This window comes from Miscanthus floridulus, chromosome 16 (assembly GCF_019320115.1).
Source record: "Miscanthus floridulus cultivar M001 chromosome 16, ASM1932011v1, whole genome shotgun sequence".
Classification (NCBI taxonomy): Eukaryota; Viridiplantae; Streptophyta; class Magnoliopsida; order Poales; family Poaceae; genus Miscanthus; species Miscanthus floridulus.
In genome coordinates this window covers 86,838,772-86,852,993 of record NC_089595.1, presented here as the reverse complement: position 1 = coordinate 86,852,993, position 14,222 = coordinate 86,838,772, and the positions used below count along the sequence as shown (strand labels likewise).

The 14,222-nt window shown below is 47.4% G+C and overlaps 1 protein-coding gene and 1 pseudogene across 1 annotated transcript; one reads left to right on the top strand and one right to left on the bottom strand.

Annotated features, from left to right (window-relative positions):
- The first annotated feature begins 7,618 nt into the window (after positions 1-7,618).
- On the top strand, positions 7,619-10,120 carry LOC136512812 (subtilisin-like protease SBT3). Its single transcript, XM_066506813.1, has one exon. The coding sequence runs from the start codon at positions 7,669-7,671 to the stop codon at positions 9,970-9,972; it is 2,304 nt and encodes a 767-aa protein (XP_066362910.1). The 5' UTR covers positions 7,619-7,668; the 3' UTR covers positions 9,973-10,120.
- Positions 10,121-11,242: 1,122 nt separating this feature from the next.
- LOC136514284 (uncharacterized) lies at positions 11,243-13,832 on the bottom strand (annotated as a pseudogene).
- Between the last annotated feature and the right edge of the window lie 390 nt (positions 13,833-14,222).

Sequence of the window (14,222 nt, the reverse complement as noted above, 5' to 3'; positions counted from 1 at the left end):
ACCCTCTTCTGAGTTTCATTATCAATATCATGATGTTCCTAGACAATACTGCTTTAATATTCAGCATGCTCTGTTTAGTTGATTTGGATGATTATGCTAGTACTGGTTTTCTGGTTCCTTTTATTTTTGTGATCATCGTGATCTTGATATTTGAGAACACATCTTTTATATTTATGATCATATCTGTGATGCTTCAGCTATGTAAAACAATGTTTCACATATGTTTCGGCTCTATAATTTGTCTTATCATCATGTTAACATTTGCCATGAATTGTTTCTGTCTTTTATTCATGACTTCACTCTCCTTTTTATTGCGTTATTTTTTATGGATTAAAATAAATATGAAAATGCCTTATTTTTCAACATTCCAAAAACGTAATTTTAGGCCATTTTCATCTGTTGGCTTTGCGGGCATGCTAAAGCCTACGTCGTTTGAGGGCACTCACTACAAGAGGTGGCGTGAGAAAGCCCTTCTGTGGTTGTCGGCCATGCGCTGTGGTCATGTGCTCAATGAGCAGCCTGCTACTGTGAGATCCGATGAGGATGAGCAGGCTTGGGGACATGCTGAGACCATGTGCAAGGCTGCACTGTTGAGCATCATCAATGATTCTCTGGTTGATGCCTACATACCACTCCCGACTGACAGAGCTGTGTGGGAAGCCCTTGAGGCCCGATACGGTCTTTCCGACGCCGGTTCTGAGCTGTACATCATGGAGCAGTTCCATGACTACAAGATGGTTGATAACCGTCCTGTAGTCGAACAGGCTCATGAGATACAGGGACTGGTGAAGGAATTGGAGCTGTACGGCTGTCCTCTCCCTGACAGGTTCGTGGCAGGGTGCATTATTGCTAAGCTGCCACCTTCCTGGACTGATTTTGCTACTACCTTGAAACACAAGAGGCAGCAGTTTAGCATTGCTGAACTTGTTGGCACTCTTGATGTTGAGGACAAGGCAAGAGCAAAGGATGTTAAGGGAAAGAGCAAGGGCGGGAATGGTGAGGCGACTACTAGTGCACATGTGGTGCAAAAGTTTCGGCCTAAGCCACAAAAGAAGAAGCCCCAGCAGGAGCTTAAGCAGAAATCCACTACCTTCTTCAAGAAAGGTAATAATAAGAAGATGGGATTAGACAAGGCAAAGATGAACTGCTTCACTTGTGGGAACACTGGGCACTTTTCTAGAGAGTGTCCTGAGGCTAAGTGGAAGCCCCCACCAAAGGCGAAGACAGTCAACACCATTGAGACTGATGCAGACGCTTCTGGGTATGGTAATTTATCTGCATTTACAGTTTGTTCCTCACCTGATTGGTGGGTTGATACAGGTGCAAATATACATGTGTGTGCTGATAAGTCCTTGTTTTCTTTTTACCAGGTCGGGAGGAGTGGAGCCTTGCTAATGGGGAATGGCGCGCGTGCTGGTGTTCATGGTGTTGGTACGGTGGATCTGAAGCTTACTTCGGGGAAGACCGTGCAACTCAAGAACGTGCATCATGTCCCCTCAATAAGGAAAAATCTTATTAGTGGCTCTCTGCTATGTCGAGACGGTTTTAAACTTGTGTTTGAGTCGAATAAGTGTGTTATGTCAAAGTATGGAACCTTTGTTGGAAAAGGCTATGAGAGCGGAGGCTTGTTCCGCTTGTCTTTGGTTGATACTTTACCTCTTGCAGTGAATAATGTCGTTAATAACGTTAATGTTGAGATGAATGTTTGGCATTCTCGATTATGTCATGTTAATCTTGGTTGCATGTCCCGCTTAGCTGGTTTGAATTTAATTCCTAAATTTGACGTTGCCAAAAGCTCCAAATGTCATACATGCGTTGAGGCAAAACAACCTCGCAAGCCTCACAAGGCAGCTGTGGCGAGAGAGTTAGCACCACTTGAACTCATCCATTCCGATATTTGTGAAATGAACGGAATTTTGACAAAAGGTGGTAAGAGATACTTCATAACGTTCATAGATGATTGCACTCGATATTGCTATGTGTACCTAATTAAAACAAAAGATGAGGCATTACATTATTTTAAAACCTTTAAAGCTGAGGCTGAGAATCAACTTGAAAAGCATATCAAACGGTTGCGGTCCGATCGCGGGGGAGAATATTTCTCTAATGAATTTTCTGAGTTTTGCGCGGTGCACGGTATAATTCATGAGAGGACACCTCCATACTCACCACAATCCAATGGGATTGCTGAAAGAAAGAACCGCACTCTAACTGACTTGGTGAATGCCATGTTGGAGACAGCTGGTTTATCTAAGGAATGGTGGGGTGAGGCAATTTTAACTGCGAATCATGTCCTAAATAGAGTGCCTACAAAGAATAAAGAAATCACTCCATTTGAGGATTGGGAGAAAAAGAGATTAAATATTTCTTATCTTCGCGTTTGGGGTTGTTTGGCCAAAGTGAACGTGCCAATAAACAAAAAGCGAAAGCTTGGACCAAAAACTGTAGATTGTGTTTTCTTAGGCTATGCCATTCATAGTGTGGGCTATCGTTTTTTAATAATAAATTCTAGTGCTCCTGATATGGCTGTTGGAACGGTCATGGAGTCTAGAGATGCCACGTTCTTTGAGAATGAATTTCCAATGAAAATAGGTGCATCTAGCATGTCTAGTCATGATCCTATTCCTGAACTTCATGAATCAAATATACACGCTGATGATAACACCCATGAGCTTGAGCAAAATCCTGAGGAGGATGATAATACTGTCACTCGAAGGAGTAAGAGGCAAAGAGTTGCAAAATCCTTTGGAGAAGACTTTATTATATATCTCGTGGATGACACTCCCACAACCATTTCTGAGGCATACTCTTCTCCTGATTCTGACATGTGGAAGGAGGCAGTGCAAAGTGAGATGGACTCCATTATGTCCAATGGGACGTGGGAAGTGGTTGACCGTCCATTTGGTTGCAAACCTGTGGGCTGTAAATGGGTGTTTAAAAAGAAGCTGAGGCCTGATGGTACAATTGAGAAGTACAAAGCTAGGCTTGTTGCTAAGGGTTATACACAGAAAGAAGGTGAAGATTACTTTGATACTTACTCACCTGTTGCTCGATTGACGACCATTCGTGTGTTGCTATCCCTGGCTGCCTCACATGGTCTTTTCATTCATCAGATGGATGTTAAGACAGCCTTCCTAAATGGAGAGCTTGAGGAAGAGATCTACATGGATCAGCCTGATGGGTTTATTGCAAATGGTCAAGAGGGTAAAGTTTGTAAGTTATTGAAGTCCCTGTACGGCCTAAAGCAAGCCCCCAAGCAGTGGCATGAGAAGTTTGATAAAACTTTAACATCAGCCGGCTTTGTTGTGAATGAAGCTGATAAATGTGTATATTATCGGTTTGGTGGTGGTGATGGTGTGATACTATGCCTATATGTGGATGATATATTAATATTTGGCAACAATCTAAATGTGATTAAAGAAGTAAAAGATTTTTTGTCGAGTAACTTTGAGATGAAAGACTTGGGAGAGGCTGATGTTATTCTCAACATTAAGCTTTCAAGGGAGGAAGGAAATGGTGGGGTAACTCTTATGCAGTCTCACTATGTGGAAAAGGTCTTGAACCGATTTGGGTACAGTGAGTGTACGCCTGCTCCTACTCCGTACGATCCAAGTATTCATTTGAGGAAGAATCACAGAATTGCAAGAGACCAATTGAGATATTCACAGATAATTGGTTCTCTTATGTACCTAGCTAGCGCAACCAGGCCTGATATCTCGTTCGCTGTAAGCAAACTGAGCCGGTTTGTGTCAAATCCGGGAGATACTCACTGGAATGCTCTTGAGAGAGTGCTGCGCTATTTGAAAGGGACAATGAGTTACAGCATTCACTTTTCCGGGTATCCGAGGGTACTAGAGGGTTATTGTGATGCTAATTGGATTTCTGATGCGGATCAGCTGTATGCCACGAGTGGATACGTGTTTCTACTTGGAGGTGGTGCTGTTTCTTAGAAGTCTTGCAAGCAGACTATCTTAACGAAGTCTACAATAGAAGCAGAACTGACCGCATTGGATACCGCTAGTGCTGAAGCAGAGTGGCTCCATGATCTCCTGATGGATTTGCCAATTGTTGAGAAACCAATCCCAGCAATTTCCATGAACTGTGATAATCAAACTGTGATCACTAAGGTAAACAGTTCTAAGGATAACATGAAGTCCACAAAGCATGTGAAGAGACGTTTGAAGACTGTCAGAAAACTGAGAAACTCCGGAGTAATTGCATTGGACTATGTCCATACATCAAATAATCTAGCAGATCAATTCACTAAGGGTCTGTCACGCAATGTGATAGAAGGTGCGTCGAGGGAACTGGGTTTGAGACCCACATAGAGCCATCAACAGTGGTAACCTATCCTATGTGATCGGAGATCCCGTGAATTAGGATGGCGAAACAAGCTGTTGATTGACTGAGGGAGAGACCCCTTAGATTATAGCTCAGTTCGTTGGAGATGCACCGTCTCTCTAATACTGTTAGGCAGGATGATTAAGTTCTTAATGTGATCCGAGCGGCTTGGTATAGCGGGGATGTTGTCCTACAGAACATTCTATAAGGAACACACCTATATGAGCTCGATTGCTAGTCACAATCTATGAGATGTGGGTAATCTCTAGATGCTCATGAAAAGGCCTCGAAGTGTGACTTATATGCTTCAAAACAGAGGGAAGGCACTTGGCAGCCTAGTATCAGTTAAGAGGCTATGTGAAACTCATCTCGCACAAAACTGTCAATTCAAGGTTCTGTCCATTGTTCAGTTGTGGATGAGTGTAGCTAGCTTTCTAGATGGATGTTCAACTTAACAGTCTCCATCGAAACACTGGTATATAAAAGGAATGTGGTTCTGAGAACTTCAAACTGCGTACCCTAGAGTTTGGTGGGGATTGTTAGATATTATGGGCTTGGCCCATTTATTTAATATCTCTATTAAACTCTATGGTCCGTACATGTACATTAATGGTTTTATACCATATGGGAATTTAATCGAGAGGCGACTCTACTTAAATACTTGATCATTGATCGATCTATTTGAGAAGTAAAAGTGAATCACCTGGATGCCACACGCGCGCGCGCGCGCGCCGCCGCCGCCGCCGCCCGGCCCGGCCCGAGCCCGTGCCCGTGCGCGTGGGCGTGGGCGTGGCGTGGCGAGGCAGGCAGGCAGGCAGGCAGGCAGGCAGGCAGGCGGGCGGCGGCGAGCGAGCGGACGGGCGGGCGAGGCCTCTATTTTTGAAACTCCGTTTCCGTTTCCTGTGACGAATTGATTGGAGGTTAACTCCCGTGACTTCTGGCTCTCCGTCTCCGTCTCTCCCACCGCAGAAGGGAGGTGTGACTCCTCGGTGCCGTCGACTTCTCGTCTTCTGGCCTCTGCCTATAAAACAAATCCTCTCCTCTCAGTTAAGCTCTCTTGGCGAAATACACCACTTTCCAGCAGCGCAAGTTCTTCCCGTTCCACCTCTGGCGAGCACCAGAGATGGAAGAGTAGGCCTCCGGAACGCGTCTCCGTCGTGGGCTTCACCTGCTCGGGTGAAGACGGGCGATTACGTTTTTGGGGAGTGTCGGTGGTGGCACGACTACTCGTTGGTGAACCTGTAGCGGTGCCTCTTCACGGCGTCCTTTTCTGCACTGCATCGAGCGGGACGACTACAACAGCAAAGCACCACCATGGCTTTTCCTGGTGCGAGCGGCTCCGCCGCAGGGTATAATCTCCTTCACCCTCTTCTGAGTTTCATTATCAATATCATGATGTTCCTAGGCAATACTGCTTTAATATTCAGCATGCTCTGTTTAGTTGATTTGGATGATTATGCTAGTACTGGTTTTCTGGTTCCTTTTATTTTTGTGATCATCGTGATCTTGATATTTGAGAACACATCTTTTATATTTATGATCATATCTGTGATGCTTCAGCTATGTAAAATAATGTTTCACATATGTTTCGGCTCTATAATTTGTCTTATCATCATGTTAACATTTGTCATGAATTGTTTCTGTCTTTTATTCATGACTTCACTCTCCTTTTTATTGCGTTATTTTTTATGGATTAAAATAAATATGAAAATGCCTTATTTTTCAACAGTACACGACACATCGTCCAGCTCCACCGCGTGCCTCGCCTCGCAAATCGATTGCCCCGAAGCCGAAGCGCGCGACACGGTGCCCATTCCGCCGCTAGGCGCTAGGCTAGCTCGCGCCGCGCCGGTCTGTTCCCCACAGTAGACAAACGGCGTGTACTTCCGGTTCTCAATCCCCTTCGGTCCCGGTTTTGGAAACGGGAGCATAAATTCGAGACTAAAGGGTCCCTCCTTTAGTCCCGATTTCGCGCCCGAGACTAAACGTCCCTTTAGTCCCGGTTTCGCGCCCGGGGCTAAAGAGGCCTCCCGGCCTGGCCATGTGGGCCGGCCCTTTAGTTCCGGTTGGTATTACCAACCGGGACTAAATGTTTTTTTTTTCTATTTCTATTTTTCTTTTTTTTTTGTTTCTATTTCTATTTTTTTCAATTTTCAATTGATGATTCGTTTTGGTTTTCGAATACGCATTCTACACTGCTACCGGACTAAAGGTTTTCTTTTTTTTTGTTTCTATTTTTAAGGTTTTCGAATACGCATTCTACGCGGTTAGAATATATGTTCAAACATTTTGTATAAACTACAGTACGAAGGACCTTTAGTCAAGAATGCAGCAGTACAATCCTATAAAACAGATCCTGTTCAAGTTCGTGCTGCATGGCTTGAGAGCTGAGCTTTTAAGTTAGCTTTCACTCTTCTGAGCAAGCGAGATGGTGCTAATAGGTGGGACTGGCCAACAATTCCATTCTGGTATATGCTCTCTCCTATGTGTGGGCTTCAGGTCGAGCCGGCCCATCGAGGCTGCATTAGCTTTACCTCTGTTGATGCCTCACCTGCTCGATCAGCTGATTTGTAGTCCCGGTTGTTGATGCCTCACCTGCATCAAAAACCAAAACGCTGGAATTGCTGGCCACAGAGCAATTAACAGCTCAATCGGTTGATGATTTGTCTCGGTTGCTCTTAATCAGCTGTTAGTCCCGGTTGCTCTTAGTCAATATGGTGGATTTGTCTCGGTTCCTCTTAATCAACCGGGACTAAATTTCCTTTCAACCGATTGTAGTCTCGGTTGCTCTTAGTCTGTTGATGCCTCTGTAGATGATTTGTAGTTGACACTCCACAGAGCTGAATCGGTTGGAGACCTTTAGTCTTGGTTGGAGACAGCAACCGGGACTAAAGGTCCCTTTCTAGTCCCGGACGGAGCCTCCAGCCGGGAGTAGACTTTTACTCCCGGTTTGAGGGACCAACCGGAAGTAAAAGTTAACCTTTAGTTCCGGTTGGTAGCTTCAACCGGGACTAAAGGTCCCCTGTAACAAAAGTCTGCCGCAGTAGCCGTTGGACAGGGAATTTTAGTCCCGGTTGGAGCTACCAACCGGTACTAAAGGTTTCTCTAGTCCCGAACGCGAAAAATACCAGGACTAAAGCCAACTTTCGAAGTAGATCAAATGTCGACCACCGGATCGATCGGGTATGGTCCGGCCGTCGTCAAACTATTGAGAGCATCCATTATGCCCAATGTAACCACGTCCTACGTGGCGTGTCCCCATCGATAAATAGCCGCCGGTCCGGTGCACGCCGTCGCAGCGCGTCTCACAACCGTGTGCCGGACGGAATGGCGGCCATCGTAGTCACGCTCCGTTGCATGGCGTGCCCGTGGCTGCTGGCGCTGGCATGCTTCGCCTTCGCCTTCGCGACGCTGTGGGCGCCGGCCGCGTCGGCTGAGACGGCGGCGGCGTACATTGTGCACATGGACAAGTCGGCCATGCCTCGGGCGTTCTCGAGCCACCAGCGGTGGTACGAGTCGACGCTGTCCGCGGCGGCGCCGGGCGCCGACATGTACAACGTGTACGACCACGCGGCGCACGGGTTCGCGGCGCGGCTGCGGGGCGACGAGCTGGAGGCGCTCAGGCGCTCCCGCGGGTTCGTGTCGTGCTACCCCGACGACGCCAGGGTGGTGCGCCGCGACACGACGCACACGCCCGAGTTCCTCGGCGTCAGCGGCAGCGCTCCGGGGGGACTGTGGGAGACGGCAGGGTACGGGGACGGCATCATCGTGGGCGTGGTGGACACCGGCGTGTGGCCCGAGAGCGCCAGCTTCCGAGACGATGGCGGGCTCGCGCCGGTGCCCGCGCGGTGGAAGGGCGTCTGCGAGTCCGGCACGGCGTTCGACGGCGCCAAGGCGTGCAACCGGAAGCTCATCGGCGCCCGCAAGTTCAACAAGGGAATCATCGCCAACGAGAACGTGACCATCGCTGTTAACTCCCCACGCGACACGGATGGACACGGCACGCACACCTCGTCCACGGCCGCGGGATCGCCGGTGCCCGGCGCGTCCTTCTTTGGCTACGCACCGGGCACCGCGCGCGGCATGGCGCCTCGCGCTAGGGTGGCCATGTACAAGGCCCTCTGGGACGAGGGCGCGTACCCGTCCGACGTACTCGCCGCCATCGACCAGGCCATCGCGGATGGCGTCGACGTCATCTCCCTCTCCCTCGGTTTTGACGACCAACCGCTGTACCAGGACCCCATCGCCATCGGCGCGTTCGCCGCGATGCAGCGGGGCGTGTTCGTGTCCACCTCCGCGGGCAACGAAGGCCCCGACCTCGGATTCCTCCACAATGGTACGCCGTGGATGCTTACCGTCGCGGCGGGTACGGTGGACCGGGAGTTCTCGGGCGTCGTGACCCTCGGCGACGGCACCACCGTCATCGGCGAATCACTGTACCCGGGCAGCCCGATCGCGCTCGCGGCCACCGCGCTCGTCTTCCTCGATGCGTGCGACAACTTCACGTTGCTCTCCAAGAACCGTGACAAGGTCGTCCTTTGCGACGCCACCGCCTCCCTGGGCGACGCCGTCTCTGAATTGGAACTGGCCCAAGTGCGCGCGGGCTTGTTCCTGTCCAATGACTCTTTCAGGTTGCTCTACGAGGAGTTCTCGTTCCCGGGCGTCATCCTGAGCCCACAAGATGGGTCCCTGCTGCTCCAGTACATACGGAGCAGCCGCGCGCCCAAGGCGGCCATAAAGTTCGAGGTAACCATCCTGGGAACGAAGCCCGCGCCGATGGTGGCGGCGTACTCGTCGCGCGGCCCGTCGGGGAGCTGCCCGACGGTCCTCAAGCCAGACCTGATGGCGCCGGGCTCGCTGATACTGGCCTCGTGGGCGGAGAACATCAGCGTAGCCTCCGTCGGATCAACGCAGCTGTACAGCAAGTTCAACATCATCTCCGGCACGTCCATGGCGTGCCCACACGCGTCCGGGGTGGCCGCGCTGCTCAAGGCCGTGCACCCGGAGTGGAGCCCGGCCATGGTCCGGTCGGCGATGATGACGACGGCCAGCGCGCTGGACAACACCGGGGCGTCCATCAAGGACATGGGCAACCGCAACCACCCCGCGTCGCCACTGGCGATGGGGTCCGGTCACATCGACCCGACCCGCGCCGTGGACCCGGGCCTGGTCTACGACGCCGCGCCGGGGGACTACGTCAAGCTCATGTGCGCCATGAACTACACGGCCGCGCAGATCAGGACCGTCGTCGCGCAGTCGCCGTCGTACGCCGTCGACTGCACCGGCGCGTCCCTCGACCTCAACTACCCGTCATTCATAGCGTTCTTCGACCCCGACGGCGGCGCCGTCGAGCGGACGTTCACCAGGACCGTGACCAACGTCGGCGACGGGCCTGCGAGCTACAGCGCCGAAGTTACGGGCTTGAACGGCTTGACGGTGATCGTGAGTCCGGACAAGTTGGCCTTCGGCGGTAAGAACGAGAAGCAGAAGTACACGCTTGTGATCCGGGGGAAGATGACGAACAAGAGCGGAGATGTGTTGCATGGTGCGTTGACGTGGGTGGACGACGCGGGCAAGTACACCGTCAGAAGTCCCATTGTCGCAACCACCGTGGGCTCAGATCAGTTTTAGAATCCCGACGTATATATAGCATATATATTTGTTCAAGTCGATATTAGCTTGAGGCAAGTGAAGCTAGCTTGACAACAACTGAGCAAACATAACTGTTCAGTAAGAAAATTGCTTTGCATAAAAGTATAAAACCATACTACATCATTTATGAGCTTCATTGCAAGTGACTACACAATTGTTGACCTTTTAATCATCATACGTCCATCATTTATGCACTCAAATGCTTCTCTCAGGCTAGTCCCAGTGATGAGTTTCATGGTATTGTTTCCAAAACTGCCATGTCATGTAAAATAAAATGGAACATGGATGAAACACCCACTCTTAATGGAGAGTTTCATTCTATGGTTCTATAGACATTTAATTACACGACTCATAGAGAGCTGATAATCGTGTCAAGAGAGTTTCATTCCCATGAAACTCACTTCTCTCTCTTATTAAAATGTTGCCACATCATTAAAACACTTATGTGACATCTTATTAAATGCAAATAAAACTCTGATGAAACTTCCACTGAGACTGACCTCAGTGTCGAAAGTTCCGCGTGATGAAAAAAAGAAGAAAACGAAGCATCTCAGATGACCTTGTTGTAGCTAAGTAGACGACAGGTGACTATAAGCATGCTTTGATTTCCATGTAATCCTCTAAAAATGGATGACGATTTAGAGGGGCTTACTGTATGTCACCTTACCAACACGACTCAAAGCAACCAAAAAATTTATATGATTAACCTTTCTTCCATGTAACTAATGAGAATTTTAGAGGTGCTTACTGTACATTGGGACTAGGACACAAAACCGGCGGCAAGAGAAAAGAGTGACACCTCACACCAACGGACAACCAACAAGGGGTTTCGCCCCCTCTTTAGGACCCTTTGGAACATATTAATTTCACAGAATCAATTTATTTTCAAAGGAAAAACACGGAAAACAGGGAAAAAAAGTTTCACGCTTTCCAAAGATGGCTTAATCTCCCACAACAGCAAGGGCAATGAACGAGTTTCTATTTGTTCCATCCAAGGTGCCTTAATCTCCCACAACGGCAAGGGCAAGGAATGAGTTTCTATTTGTTCCATCGACAGTAGTTGTAACCTTAGAGCCCTGTTACTCATATTTCTTCTTAACAAAATTTGTTTACCATGTCCGATTTTGATCTTACGGCACTGGACCAAGACTAGAAGGCAAAGACAATACATCGCTATTACAGACACAGTTCAAACTTAAGCTGGAAAGATGATTTCACAATAAAAACTGCAATACTAGGTCTCCTGCCTTCACTCTGATCCAGTAGCCATCAATAACTCTCCTTCGCATACTAGGTCGGCACCAACGTAAGCTTTCCCTTCCATCTTTGCAATTCCAAATCTCTTCTGCAGCTTGATCAGAGTCATTCTCATGATCAAGGTGTCTCCAGCAATCACAGGCTTCCGAAACCTTACTTTTATCAATCCCCGCAAAAAAGAAGTTCTCTCGAGATCCACCTACTTCAGGCTGCAACATCACTATTCCACCAACCTGGGCCATTGCCTGCAAATCATGGTAAACAATTGTCTCATACCAGTTAATCAGAAATGTGTTCTGCTCTGTGTTTCTCCAGTTAATCAGAAATCTGTTCTGCTCTGTGTTTCTTCAGAAGAAACACAGACCAGAACAGATGACGCATACATAAACTTGTATATCAAAGATTGGACCTTCTATTCTATTGTTATTCCAAAATGCATCAAGCAGCAGAATTACCATGCCTTCTACCTTAGCTTACATCCTATATGTAAACACAAAGACCTGTGTCATACTAATCCCTTATAAATATAACTTGCAGTTGATTGTCTACGTCAGTTTATTAACTCTGCAACAATCTGAAACTATGTGTTTGATTGACATCAGTAGCTTCACTTTTAAAAGGTATGAAAATGCTGGAATAGAGCTACTGAATGACAAGATCCAGCACCAATGGTCTAGCATTCATCAATTCATAGTACACATGTGAATGGTGAATTCAACTAAACTTGTTCTGAATTAGACCAAAAAGTGTGGCACTCTAAGATTTCGACCAGTATAGTTTCAGAAAAATGTATGGTGATGCAACACCAATTTAATCTACACGTCAATAATGATGAAACAATTGCATCTCAGTAGGCAATATAGGTATCAAAAAAGGAAAAATAACGAGAATATCATATACCTCAACCATGAGAACACCAGGCATTATGGGTCGTTCAGGGAAATGCCCTGGGAAGAAGCTATCATTTATTGTCACATTCTTGATTGCAACAGCATATTCTCCTGGTTTGTAATCAATAACTCTGTCAACCAGAAGGAACGGGAACCTACATGCATATCAACAAAGAATACAGGCACTTAAACACAAAAAGCTGGAAATTTGAGTATCTTCACTGCTTACAAAAACAAAAAATGGTGGTGGTGGCCGGTGGCGGCTGGTGGTAGCAGGATCTTCCATTGACCGATCTTTATATGCATATGTATATGATAAAAATGATCCTATATGATTTCCTTTGCTTTTGTGATATGGTAACAAGATTACTTAAGAGTTCTATGGCTAAATTAGAGGGAGTCAGTAAACAAGTTTAGTAGATAGACTCCATTTATTTGAAAACTATGGGAACCAACGAGCACCCGACTACTCACTCACCTATGTAGCATCATCACTATGGCTAGGGAATACACAAAAAAGCACGTAGTACGTTCAATTTTACATCGTGCAACTTGGCTTGTATGGTCTTCCAAATTGAAACTTGACTACAAATATCTCTTGTATGATAATTTTACTAATAAAAAAAATCATGACCATAAGAACAAAATTTGAAACAAAAAAATCTAGTTGCATCACTTTAGCCTAAAAATTTAATGGCATTCACCGTTCAAAAAGAAACTTAGAAGGCTTGAAATGTGCAGTAGCTCGGCTAACTTGAACATTTCCGTATGCAAATAGACAGCTCTGAACAGTTTTCTTCAGAGCATTGGTCAAGAGCACACTTACAACCAAAGCCAGAAAGGGCGCCATTTGGTCATAATCAACAACATAACAATTCTTTAAGAAATGTTAATATTATCTTTTCATGACAGTGGTGCGGAGTTATTTATTTATTTATTTCATTTTCACAATCCACATGACTGGTAAAGAGGGGTGAATCCATCAGAGGAGGGAAGTCAGACAAATAGTCAGTTTTATAGGTAGGAAGTTTGTTAAAAATTCAAAGCAATACAGTATACATTTAAATCACATGATCAGAATTTAATTCTTAGGCTAAAAAATATAACAACCCGTTTACAACATACAAGTCATGCATTTTTACTGACAAAGCCCTAAAATTCTAATTAAGAAGTTCTGTACCTTCATTTGGCACATTTTTAGACATCTGCTAAGCAAATCTAGGCACATAGTAAGCCACAATGAAAAATCTAGGAACAAATGAACAAATACCACCCACAATAATTGACTCACCTATGTGGCAGGATGTCACGGATCTGGCTGATGTCCATGACAGTTGGGAAGGGAGGGAATCCTGAAAGGGGACCACACCGCCGACCGCCCCAGTAAGCACACGCATCAGTATTAAACATGTCCGAAAAGCAACAGCAAACACACAAATACAAATGAAACGACAGGCATGGCAAGCAGAAGCGGAAGTACAGTCACCGACTTTTCTCTATGGGCGTCTCGGCCTCGAACTTGTCTCCGGCCGCGGCGCGCCGCGCGACGAGCGGCCTGCCGGAGGGCGCAACGAAAGCAGGCGCGCGGCGGCGGGGCCGGACGGCGAGGCGTACGGGGAGAAGCGGGGCGGTCGATAGGGAGGCCGGCGAGGTGATAGAGCACGGGGATCTCGACATGGCCGCGGGTTCCATCGGCGGGGAAGGGAAGGGGAGGGGAGCAGGGGGGGAGGAGGGGCGGGAAGCGCGTACTATTTTGAAGTTGACGAAGCAGGGCAGGGGAGAAGAGCGGCCGAATTTTTTATTTTTCAGCTTTAAAAAAAAAATATTCGCAAATATACGGTCCAATGGTTTGATTTTCGTTAATGGACTCTGACCTCGGCGCTATGGCTTTTGACACCGAGGAAATATGTCTTGGCGCCGAGGTCTTGGTGAGGCGTCGGTCGTGGCGGTGACCTGGCGCCGACGTACACAAACCTTCGGCGTTGGCGCCGAGCTATTACCCTATAAACCTTGGCGTTTGAAATGGAACAAGTATAATTGTTTCGAGTAACATGCAACAATGTCATTGTGGTTCAGCTGGTT

Bases quoted from the DNA above. Each gene is read 5' to 3' on its own strand.
- LOC136512812 (XM_066506813.1), top strand. From the start codon at position 7,669: ATGGCGGCCATCGTAGTCACGCTCCGTTGCATGGCGTGCCCGTGGCTG.